The sequence below is a fragment of the Thunnus maccoyii genome, chromosome 18 (assembly GCF_910596095.1).
Source record: "Thunnus maccoyii chromosome 18, fThuMac1.1, whole genome shotgun sequence".
In the NCBI taxonomy this organism is placed as follows: domain Eukaryota; kingdom Metazoa; phylum Chordata; class Actinopteri; order Scombriformes; family Scombridae; genus Thunnus; species Thunnus maccoyii.
The window spans coordinates 8329126-8341818 of NC_056550.1; the positions used below are offsets into that span (position 1 = coordinate 8329126).

The 12693-nt window shown below is 38.2% G+C and overlaps 1 protein-coding gene across 3 annotated transcripts in view; it reads right to left on the bottom strand.

Moving 5' to 3' along the window:
* Positions 1-12693, bottom strand: part of zc3h7ba (zinc finger CCCH-type containing 7Ba) — a 34838-nt gene that overhangs the window by 2176 nt on the left and 19969 nt on the right. For all 3 annotated transcript variants that reach the window (XM_042391860.1, XM_042391859.1, XM_042391858.1), the window contains exons 6-22: positions 11820-11900; positions 10563-10622; positions 10239-10293; positions 9924-10096; positions 8209-8806; positions 7654-7715; positions 7470-7563; positions 6908-7069; positions 5401-5615; positions 4498-4598; positions 4223-4404; positions 3737-3810; positions 3361-3524; positions 1292-1397; positions 952-1060; positions 323-459; positions 63-232 (exon numbers count right to left, since the gene is read on the bottom strand). In XM_042391860.1, the coding sequence (XP_042247794.1) occupies positions 63-232; positions 323-459; positions 952-1060; positions 1292-1397; positions 3361-3524; positions 3737-3810; positions 4223-4404; positions 4498-4598; positions 5401-5615; positions 6908-7069; positions 7470-7563; positions 7654-7715; positions 8209-8806; positions 9924-10096; positions 10239-10293; positions 10563-10622; positions 11820-11900 (2543 nt within the window). The remainder of the gene's footprint in view (positions 1-62; positions 233-322; positions 460-951; positions 1061-1291; positions 1398-3360; positions 3525-3736; positions 3811-4222; positions 4405-4497; positions 4599-5400; positions 5616-6907; positions 7070-7469; positions 7564-7653; positions 7716-8208; positions 8807-9923; positions 10097-10238; positions 10294-10562; positions 10623-11819; positions 11901-12693) is intronic.

The window sequence follows — 12693 nt, forward strand, 5'->3', positions numbered from 1 at the left end:
GTTAGTTATTTTTTACGCTGAGTGAATTTATAGAGGGAAACTGGTGTTGGAAGAGCTCTTACTTGGAGCAGAGTTCGAAGCATGTGCCAGGGAAGCGGTAGCTCCACGTCAGAGCTTCGTCTTCTCCCTCACAGCTGAATACACGGTCCTTGTGCTTCTCAGTGGAGATGTGCTGCTGCCACTGCCGCTCGCTGTTACTGTGTTTACCACACAGACGGCAGTGGAAGCCACTCTAAAATACAAACAGGAAGTATCATGGTCATCTTCTTGCTTACAGATGCAGTCAGGAAACACATTTTTTTAAATTAAACTACTACACTACCATTGGTTCAGCATAGTCAGTTGGCATGACGATGTATTTCTCTTCTGGGACGGACTGGGTGAGCATGGCTCCATCAGCTTGTCGGTTTTGGGTGGTTAATGTCAGCCACATGTCATACATCTGCTGTATATCCCGCACTACAGGCACAGATAAAAATCTGTTATCACCAACCAAACCATCAGGCGCTGTGCTCTTCAAATAAGATTATGCATTTACATATTTCCCTCGAGGTTTCTGTTCATTTTAGCAAAATTTCAAAACCAAAAATGATGTGAAGAGAGAGAAATAGCAGGTGACGATGTATAATCACAACATACTCCACTAGATGATGTTCTGTTTTAGTGAAGTTAAAAATAGTGTAATAATGAACCACTTTCAGGTCATAAGTCAAAAAGAAACCAAATGTTATATTCAACAGGGAATAAATATTCATCCAGCACCATCAACAGGCCAAATCTCACTTTGTCAAATACTTTGGTTGGTTTAGTTCATGACCGAATACTTGAAATACATGAAAAAAGGGACCAGACAGGCCAGATACACTAGTAGCTTTTCAAGCACAGCTGTGTTATGGTAGGTAGGTTTTCCTGCAGTTGAAGTGATTTAAAAGCACTATTTTAATAACTCACAGTCATTATTTTTCATATACATCCACATCTCCTTCTCCTCTTGGCTGTGGGCAAAGGTGCAGTTCCCTGCGTAGTTACATTTCCTTTTCTCTAAAATCTGGATGCATATCTGTCAGGAGAAAACTTAATGCTGTTAAACACAGATCACACCTGCAAGTACTAACTTGTAAGAGACACAATAATCAGCAACAGCAGCAGATTTCAATTTTAAAGCATCAGATACGGTAAAAGAGAAAAGCAAAAATATTGAGAAAAATACTTCATCTCTGTGGGAAAGTCTGTTCTTGGTTTAAAGTTCTTGTTTTATTAAAGTGCATAAGAGCTGAAGAAGCAAACCTACATCATACTGCACTGGGAAGTTTTTGGCATGTGGCAGCGGTCGGACCTGAACCCATTTACTTCTCTCCAAGGACTTCACCAGCAGTGTCCGTCTCTCTTTAGTCCACCTGAAGATGATGACACAAGAAGAGGAAAGAAACACTGAGTGCACCAATGATTAGTGAGCAACCAAACATCCGTTAGAGCTCTTACATCGTATTAACACACGTCTCCAATCATGGGTGGGGTGTGGGGTGGGGGGCGTGAACGGCTGCTTTTTCTTATTTAAAAGACACTGTATATGACTGAGCAGGTTCAAGGCTATATAAAGGACCTTCTCTACTTATATAATTGCAGTGATAATGTGATCTTGCAAGCTCAGGGATAGTTGTTTGTTCTGCTGGTGAATGTTTGTTTTTTAATCTATGAGAAATGCTTTACTGAAATACAGACAAGTGCTTCTGTTTTTGCTTGTGAGAGTAATGTGTTGCCCACAGATATGAATTTAAGGAAGAACAACTGATAACTGTTAACAACTGTTATAATGATATCAATAATGCCAGACTGTGACAAAGTGACTTAAACCGGCATTAACTGATTTTTTTGGCCACCTAAAGGCAGCGGAAACAAGTTGTGAAAACAAAATTGATATGGCAAAATTGTTAGTTTGATGATTTTGAAATCCAGCCATTACTGAGCAACATTATCATTCATTTGGAGTCAAGTTTCTGTCCACGTGAAGGAGGGAGTCTAATATTCACTCTCATTTAGCTCTGTTTTTGTTCTCTATCAACTCTTGTGGGAAATATGTGTCTCTTTAGTTGCTAAATATTCCACTATGTTCATCAGCTAGTCCAAATGGTGTCCGTTTGTCATTTAGTGCTGAGCAGGTAGTGTACAGTGGATATTTAGAGTTTTTTTTGCTGAAAACTACGGAAGCTTTTTTTTGTCAAATAACAGCAATGAATCCTAACATCTAATGATTAAAAACTCAAACAACAGTCCAAAAAAGAACCTCCACACTAATTAAATGCTGAAATAATGAAACTGTGACATCTAGTGGTGAAAGCTAGACATAGACCTTAAAGGAAGAAAGGATGGAGCTGTAATTGATTTATGTGGAGGCTTTTTGGACCCTGTTTTTCTTATTTAATGACTGACTAAACTGATTATTCTACCTCTGTATTCATTATTTGATTCTTTGTTGCTTGACTCATCTGTTTATGATGTTTGGCTTTTTGTTAATTGCAATGTGTATTTGTTAATTGAGCTTTTCGTTATCAGATATGGATATTTACTATTTGAAGGTTGGGTTTTACATGTATTTGCTGTGAATATTCATTAATTGATGATGTACACATTCATTATTTGTACCAGCAATTTGTTATTTGAAGAATTTCCTCATGATTCATTGATGTAATCTGACATAATAAAAGCCACTGAGTGAGTCACTGTCTGGGTAAGGCGGGTAATGACTGAAATAATGAGATTGCAGATACAAGTGGCTGAAATTAGATTTTGGTTGGCAGGGTGTCTGGCCTCACCCTTTATTTAGAGATAAATACAGGATGTCAGGCATTTGGAAAGGAATATTGAGGCGTTTGACTAGGATAACTCCTGGACACCTCCCTCTGGAGGAATCCTGGACACTTCCAACTGGGAGGACTGGGAGGACTGGGAGGAGACCCCAGGACAGACCCAGAACACACTGGAGAAATTGTAAATCACATGTGGCCTGGGAATGCCTCGGGATTCTCAAAGAAGGGCTGGAGGGCCTGGCTAGTGTGAATGTCATTTGGGCTACTTTGCTTACTCTGCTGCCACGGCGACCCAGGCCAGGATAAGAGACGGAAAATGGATGGATGGAAAAATGAATATGACTTACTGTGATTTATCAGTTTTCTATGTAACCTTTAACCTTTTTATTTGAAGCAAGCAACACTTGGGAGTCTTTAGCTGATATTTTATAGGATCTATCTGTAATATGGTTGTTTATGGATCATTTCTGTAGTTGAACTGAAATTATTAGAGACATTTTCCATTATTTTCCCAACTTGTGAGGAACTATGCAAATATATTCTTTTTACTCACGTGTGCCTGGCCTTGGCGTTGCAGTACTTGAGGGTTTTGTCTGGCTCACTGATCAGACCGTCCCGCCAGCACTGAACACAGGCAAACTTCATCTTCATGTTAAGACTCTTCCCGACTCCTCCTCCTCCTCTTGGTTTGTTCCCACTATTTCCACCAGCAGACAACTGTTTCCAATTAAACGATAGTAAAGATAAGAGTAATAAACATTCAACAACATTCTTTCACATTTCATCTGACAAAATCAACAATATAAAAATCTAGGTTTACTTAAATTTAACTAGGTTTAGGTTAGCCAATAATTACACATATTTCTATGAAATTACACAATACTCTGATTGCTACATATAATTGCAAAAATGAAAAAATTGTTTCTTACTCTATTTACTTTCCCTTTGCTTGAGTTGTCATGATATTTTGTGGATACTTTTACAATCTCATCAGGACTGATACCTGTAAATAAAACACACACACACACAAACACAAACACACATGTTGTCCCCTCTCATTTTGACAAAAACACTACAAGGTATTGCCATCTTATGAAGTATTGATGGGGAATACTCCCCTATAACATCACCTCTAAAAATGTTTATTTTTACAACCCTGAGTCTCAGTGGATTAAATAATGACTTTTAATTCTGAAAAAGAAAAAAAAATCTTCAAGCCAAGCAGTATTAAAATGTATTCTTTGGCAATTTGATTAGTGCAGCTTAAAAAAAAAAAATCACATGTGAATCAAATGTGTTTGTTTTCATAAGCACTGCACATTTTGCCATCTCACCACCACATAAAATTAGCATTACGTCAGTGTTTTACTTTACTCAAGAGAACAAATAACTCTTTCTACTGCACGTGTCTGCACCTGTGTCTTGCTGCACCCTCCAGGTTTTGAGCTCGATGACGGAGTGGGCATAGTAGCAGCTGTCCTCTCTCTGGCAGCCGTACCGGATGCTTTGGCGGCACAAATCCAATTGGCACTGGATGCTCAGTGGGCGGATCTTTCTGTAGTTCACACTGGTGGTCCTCACTACAAATGCCAAACACCTGTCGAGCATGCGGGGGAATCAAAGTGTGTTTAAAGACTTAGCATAAGTGGGTGAGGACACAAAGTGACATGTATGCCGTTAACACGCTCACTTATTGGCATCAAAGGTGTGGCGGGTATCCAAGTTAGAGCAGACTGTGTGATTGTCTCTGCAGCGCTTGCTGATGATCCTAGGTTTACTGTCATAGCATTTCTACAGAGACAGAAACATAGAAATAAAAGAAGGTGAAACCAAAAGAAAAAAAAGGACCAACAACAGTAAAGAAACAGACACATTTAGAGATTAAGAGGATCAGTGTCTTAACAAATGAATATTAATAGATAAATCCAACATAGTATAGATGTACACCTATTCTAGGTTGACTAATAAATAAAAAATACAATTGTGGAATTACAGAAAAAAACAGAAAGAGATACACAGAAGTAAATAAAAATAGAAATAGAGAAATACATAAATAAATAAAAAAAGATACATGGATGTAATAACAGTGGAATGAAGAAACATAAATAAAATGTATAAATTTGCAGGAATATAGAAAAGAAATTATATTGTTTATTCCTCATTAGATCACAGCTTTTATTAATTAAATTCTTTTATTTATTATTTGGAACATTTATTTATGTATTTATGCCAGCATTTATGTATGTATGTATATATGTATGTATTTATTGATTGATTATTAAGTCACTTATAATCCACAAAAAAATGAGACCTCAATAGGATTTACCTGCTTAAAAAAAAGGTTAAACAGGTACCAAGTATCTATGTAGTTCCCTTACTGTTTTACAATATTACTGAGCAGTAACTCCAGACATGGTTGTATTATTGCTGTATAAAGTTGTATATTTCTGTAAGTATTTCCTTATAATTTTTAGGTAATATGTAATTTTTATACAACTTCATTTTCAAGAGACCAGAGTACCTAAAATGTTTGTAAAATGATAATTATATAAACTATGTGCTAGTGCTAGTAAGTGCTAGTGTCAGTACTAACCTGACAGAGGAACATGAACATGCCCTTATGTTCCTGTATAAGGCGTATGATACTGTTTACTGGGTCCAGTTTGACTTCTGCCGGTTCAAACAGCAGCTTTCTGTCCAGCGTCCCCTTTCTCTCTTCTGCCCAAACATCAATCTCGAACTGGTTGAAGGCAAAGTTGCATTTCTCTCCATACTTACAGAGGCCCAAATCCCCAGACTTCAGCAGCTCTGGACATGTAAGAAAATACTTTAAAAACTCACATTTTTATTGCAAGTTCCCTTTTTAACTGCCATTGAACTTCAGTAGTTAAGAGACTGGCATGAATTCATCTGTCAACAGTTGCCTCACACTTGGCTGTGTCTGACCAATCACAGTGGAAGACAGTTACCTTGCTAGCAAAGGGAAAAATATAAATATATAACTTCCCCAAAACTACCAAGTCCTCACAAGAATGCTGGATGCCTTTAAACCCTAAAAGCCTTCATGGACACAACTATAATTATGAAATTTAAACAGGCAGAGTCATATGTCAGTCAAAAAACAGATGTATGGAGCGCTAGAAAAGAAAGAAAGCGTAGAAAGGTATCCCTCTGGTACTCTTCAGTTTGGGGATCCTACTAGTTTAGAGTAATTGAAAAGATCTGTGGCACTCAAGAGGGTACATTTAAAAAGCCTTTAATATTTCATGGCTACTTAGTCATAGTTAAAAACATGCCTATGCTGCCATTAGGGCCTTCATCAGGGCAAGTACGCGTGTCAAATACAGTGCCATATGTTTTGCAGGTATTTGGTCATAAACCAAAGTACTGGACAAACTGATAACTTTTTACATAAGAAGTCTGACCATAGATATCTGTATCTAATTTCACAGCAATCCATCTAATAATATGGTATTTGGACTAAATTGGTGGACCAACAGAGTAGTATAACATGTTTATGCTCCTCAAACTAAGGTATCCATAAAAGTATCGTTTTCATAACTAGGTATTTTACTAGCAGCTGTATTGTAAAATTTGAAACAATACCCAGCATTAGGTGAAGCTGCTGTGGAGGAAGTTCTCCCTTTTGGAGCCTGTCAGTAAATGATTAACTACAGTTTCCCCATCAACGTCAGACCAACAGTCTAGTCAGGCCATAAAATGTACGAGAAATGTGTGACCTTAACCTCCAGAGTGATAACCTGAGGCATTGACTCCTCTGCTTACATTCCAAAGGTATGTTCAAATAAATTAGCATGTCAAACACTATATAACATCCATGTACATTTCTGTCTGGCTGTCTTTGAAGAAAGGAAATTGTGACCACCACTGTTCAGTCATACTTTTCAGATCTGTGACCCCAACCCTTCGCATGCTCGACAGTAATCAATAAAACAAAGAGTCTGAACACTGTGATTCAACAAAACGAATTAGCTATGTTGTCATGATACATGCAAGTTGGTAAAACTACGATAATGAGCAATGAACAATTCACCAGAAAAGATTTTGATAGTAATCAACTATGATTTTGAGATCCTTACCTCTGCAAAGTACAAATGGTCCAGTGAAGGACGTCCAGGTAGGAAGCGGTCGCACTCTGGTCCACTCTGAAGAAAAACCTGCCTTTCGTCTGCATAACAGAATGTCTTGCTTACAGCTGTGGACCAGATCTGGCTTGTGAACAAAAGTATATATCCCTTGACCTGAACACAAAAAGTGGGGAAGAGGAGAATATTTTTTCAAATTGGAAGATATTCAGTTGGTAAAAAGTTGGATGATTCTGTTTCTGAAGATGTACATTTGTGAAAATATGTAAATAAACATTTGCACGATTTAAGATTTGTTTCTGCTTTCTTCACTGATATCCAGATTAATCTTTGCATTTTGATCGACCTTTGACCTTTAAAGGGTGTCGCAATTTTTGCTTATCTTCATGATGCAAATTAAACTACAAGTTGCTTTTAGGATATGCTCAAAACAGGGAAGATTATATGGTATTAACCCGCCTGGATAGTAAATCATCAGTATGATTTCTTACTACACTACAGTTACTGTAGCTGCACCTTGATGAATGTTTGAAACAGGGCTGGACTGCTAACATACCTTCCCGAGGGAAACAGACAGAGCAGGCCTGCATGAATTCGTGGGTGTTGGACAGAGGGTTGGAGACTGCAACTGAAGCTTGGTTACTCCTCTCCTTCATTGTCATGTTAAGAATAAGATTTCAGTTAATCCAAACAAAACAGACAAAAACAGCTGGTAACACAAGTCAGAGAATAAGTCTTACTTTGTAAATGTTCTTTGGAGAACGTATTGCTGGAGCGACAGCACTGTGAGAGCCTGCGATACCTGAGGAGCAATGAGAGAAAATAAATTACAAGTTATATATAATGTGTATGCTATTTGTATTAAATGGACTAAAACGTGCATGAATACGGTCTTTTAAGTAGGGGAGACAACAGATTTGTAGATGGGTCATGAAATGCTCAATGTGTTTCCTTCCTTAAAAGTTGACATGAAACATACACTGCATGAAAGGTATGTGGTTCCCAAGAAAAACAAAAAGAAATCTAAGGGGTCACTCGATGTGTTTATTTTTTTGCATTTTACAATTTTTGGGTTTTTTTTTTTAATGTAAAATATTGCATTCTTTCAGTTCTTCATAGTTCTAAAAATCCTTCAAATGAAACAATCCGAGAAGAAAAACCATCACTCTCCAGTCACAACTCAAGAGGCGTCACAAATATACATTGCTTCATTTTAAGGGACCACAAGGTAAAAAGGTAGGGAACCACTGCTGTAGCTCTATATATATAATGAGTCACCAATAAATTATAATCACCGGTGGAGCTGAAATCGGAAAGGGAGTCTAAGCCCATTCCCCCAATGGAGACTGCTGGCAAAGCTGCCCCACCTCCTTCCATGGAGGGAAATGAGTCCAGGGCATCAAGGGAGTCGAGCTGGTCCACAGTTTTCACACCAATTTTTGGGACATAACCGCTCTGACCACTTGGATCAGAGACTGTCTCCAGGGGATCTAGCTCATCTAGCAAATCATCGAGGGACTTTTCCTTTGTGTCCAGTTCTGTTTTGGACTCATTGACTTCCTCCACAATATCAGCGCTTGGCACCGTATCCAAGAAGTCATCCAGAGAATCAAGGCCATCCAAAGCATCCAGTGCTGCAGAGGTCAGACTAAGGTTTGGAGCGCCTGCGACTACAGGAGAGAAGCTGTCTAAGGCATCCAGACCCTGCAAGGGCGAAAGGTCATCCAGGGCATCAAGTGCGCTGTGCCCACCACTTGTGAGGGAGTCCAGGGAGTTAAGCTGGCTGACGGCTGAGTTGAAGAAGGCCGGGGGTAGCTGGGGTGTTGGGGCGGGCAGGACTGAAGGGACGGCGTGTGTGTGAGTGGATGTCCTGCCTGGGAGTGAGAATGCTGCCTGGATGTGGACACGGAGAAAGAAACTTGAGTGAAGGTGAATGAAAAAGCTGCAACAAAGTGTCACAATGACTGACTTTTATGATTTGATTTAAAGGTTTTGACAGATGTTGGCTGACAATATCAACATGATTCTGTTTTTTTTATTCACTAAAACAAACAAGTGAAATGAGAATCTACATCTACATTAAAAAATATATACTCATGATTTATCTCTTGACAGTAACTATGAATGAGGCTTTTGGTATGTGGTCATAATGTGGAAATCACCTCATTGTACAACCTCCATATTGACATAAACTTTGCTTCTTTTGAGCAGCTGGTACAAAATATATATATATATGTTCTTATAAGGCATTTCTATTATTTACAGCTCAGAACCTTTGACCAGTAACTCCTACTCTTTCCCTTGTGTCCGCCCCCTTCCCCTCTAGACTACATCCTTAAATGTAGTGCAGATGCAAAACAGACCATAAGTATAATCTATGAGTTGATTAACACACGCAACTTGTCAACATTGGAGTCACTTAAAAATAAATGAGAGGAAAATATAAACAAACTAATCCCAGATTAGTTTTGGCATAACATAACAGAATCTACTCAGTTAAACATTGGCCTCACTGGTCTGAAGACTGTGTAAGATTAAAGCTGAACTTGAGTTCTCAAGTTAAATTGAAAATGCAAACAAATGCACATTAGCAGTTTCATGACTTCTATGTTTGCCAATATTGTTTTTGTCTTCTGCATTTGATTTTCAATCAATAGCTGTTTGTTTATGCTGTTTGGCAAAGCAGCCATGTCTCAAAATATCACATATTGGAGCTTCCCATTCAGAGAAGTCCACGTTTTCACTGCATCACCACAAAATAATAACTTAATCCAAAGCAAAATTTAAGTCTTGACATTGATTTAATGCTCTGAAATGAACAGAAAAGTGTGCAATATGTGAAATTCCCAAACATTTCAAGACTTGGACATAATTTATGTAATATTTTATGCTTTTTCTGACCTTCAAGTTTAGTCATCGTCTGCAACCAAGGCAACCTTCATCCATTATCAGTGAAAAAAGTTACTTTACTGGTCTGCAAGGACAAACACAGCACAAACACTGACTTTACCTCAGCTGGCACCTGCTCATTAGGAAAGCAGTCGAGCAGGCTGTCCAAGTCATCTCCCATCAGCTCAGAGTCCTCCAAAGTGTCCAGCTTGTCAGGTACTATGGCGACAGCAGGCTGGCGGCAGTTGGGAGTTGTGGAGGGACGGGAGGAATGAGGCATGCCCGGAAAGCTGACTGAAGAGAAGCAGGAGGGAAGAAAACAACTCATTTATGTAGATCTTGATTTTGTTTTCAAGAACTTAATCATGAAAACAGACGTGGAGACACATGATGTCTGTATTGTTAATGCAATTCAATTCTGATGAAGAATTCACACCTGGTGCTATGCCACTTAGAGGATTTACACCATTTCCTAAATTCGCACCGGGCACCTGTAGATGAGAGAAAGGATTTGAAATACTATCAAGCACAGATAAAATGAATGTCTGAAGAGAATCAGAGAATATCTGAGAAGATGAGTGAAGGCAAAAACACATCAACAAAACAAGAAAACAGGCATTCTGTGATACTAAATCATAGTCAGCTGAAAGGTTTAAAATCTGTTTGTTGGTGTACGTTGTGATTTGGAACTTTGTAGGAAATCTATTTTTTTATTATTTGAGTGTATGGTGGTGAATGATAGAAACAAAGTAGAACTTGCCTGGATGCTTTCAGCAGTCATGTTTCCATTCGCAGACACTCTCGTAGTAAGTCCACCTTCCTGAAAAAGACAAGTTATTACAATGGACATGAGAGAAAAAAAAGCAGATAAGGACGAATCTGCATTACGTCTGGGTGAGAGTTGGGCAATATGGTGATATATATTGTTAGCTGGTTCTGATGGAATCCAAAATCTAATGTGTCAACCTGGGCACTGCTTAGGGGCCTAGGCTACGGTCCAATGAAATACTGTTCCTATTGGTTTGGTGCTATTTAACCGTTCACAAGTACTGCCATGCGACTTGAGTTGCTAAGACTACTACACCACCTCCTGCCTATCAGCTCGGCTGTCAGGTTTGTCAAGGATTTACACAAAGGTTATAGCGCACTAGTGGGTGAGCAAGAATGAGTAGTTTTTTTCAGTGTCTCTAATCACTGGATAAAATAATAATAATAATAATAACACAATAAATTATTATGATCAGTAAAATGTGTTTAAGAGGTCTCTTCTCCTCCTAGAAGTCTGTTACGTGGCACATGCATACATTATAATATTCAAAGATATACGTAAGGATGCTATCATAAGAAGCTAATGTGGAAAGAAGGTTAAAAGGACATCTTTACAATAGTGGCTGTTCAGACAAAGACCTATTTTAAACACAGATCTTCTTTTTGTTAAGCTCATTGAGACAGAAGTATAATGTCCCCTGAAAAAGCCCCAAACCCGTCATTAGCAGCGGTTCTAATTACTAATTGTTGAAAACAGGTCAGAATGGCTTATCATTAGATCTGCAAATGAACATTATAGATCATTAAACATATTATAGTGTGGAGCCGTTCCTCATTAAGAAGGTCAGAGATCATTCACCAGATAATAGATCCAAACATTGGCTGTAGTAAACAGAGACAGAAACCATCCCTCACAGACGGTGTGTTCAATCCCGACTTTACAATCTGTAGTGGGGTTTCCGCAAGAATAACACCTCCTTATTCTCAGCACTGCTCTGACACTCTGCTCTTTTGACCTCTCTTGGGCAGAATGCACACACAGGCTCCTGCAACTCTCACCTTACAATATACACTGTGAGACTACAGAAGTTTGTCAACAATCAGAGATTTGTCTTTACGATATATACTGTACACTGTCATATAAGATTTTCTCCATGTCCACCCTAGTCAGAGGTGAAGACTGATGCTTTAACATTATTCACTCGTATTCCTCAGTAAAAAAAATATAAACAGTTATCATTTTACTAACCTTTGCACTGACGTAGGGCTTTCGATTTTTTAGTCCCAGATGGACGGCCAGCTCCTGTGCGAGCTCATTCACCTGTTTGTCCTGTGAAGAGTTAAACACAACAAAAAAAAGACAAATGATCCTTTTGCACAAGCTAGGAGTCTGAAATTTACCATGTAGTGCAGTTTTTCATCATGAAACTGATGCACAAAAGTTGTATTTCTCATTTTTTCCATTTATCTTGCTTTGAAAAATCCATTTACTGTTCATGCAACCAATGCTAAAAAAGACACTGTAAAACTGCACAAATTTGAGTATTTCTCCAAACCAAGATGAGAGATAATCATCTTTTTGATTTTGTCAAAAAAAAGTAATAGAGATGAATGTCTTCATGGTAACTGAGCAAACTATCTGCTATGAAGGCCATGAGATATGACTAAAAGCCTTGAAAACAAGACAAAGTCTAATGCGTGGCATTATGTGTGAATGAAATTTCATAGTGATCCATCCAATAGTTGTCAGGATATCTGAAACAAAGCCACAAATATGAAGGTCATGGTTGGCTTTAAAAAGTGAGACATTTAAACCAAGTGAAAATTTCCCCTCATAATCTTTTGTACATCCTCTTTCTCTATAAAGCAGTGTTGCTATGCATGATGTAAAAGAAAACTGAATAATAGGTTATCATTTAATGTATTTCTTGAACATATGATACATGTTTCAGATAGTGTTTAAGTTCAGTTTAGTGTTAGTTTGTGTTTCACACATGTTTTAAATTCCTCTGTGCTATGTCTATTCTAAACTTAGTTCTTTGCTGTGTAAGATGAGGCAGTTGTGTGTTTAACAGTTAAGTTTATTCTATTATACCCTTACCTGAGCCAGTGATAAGATAAAC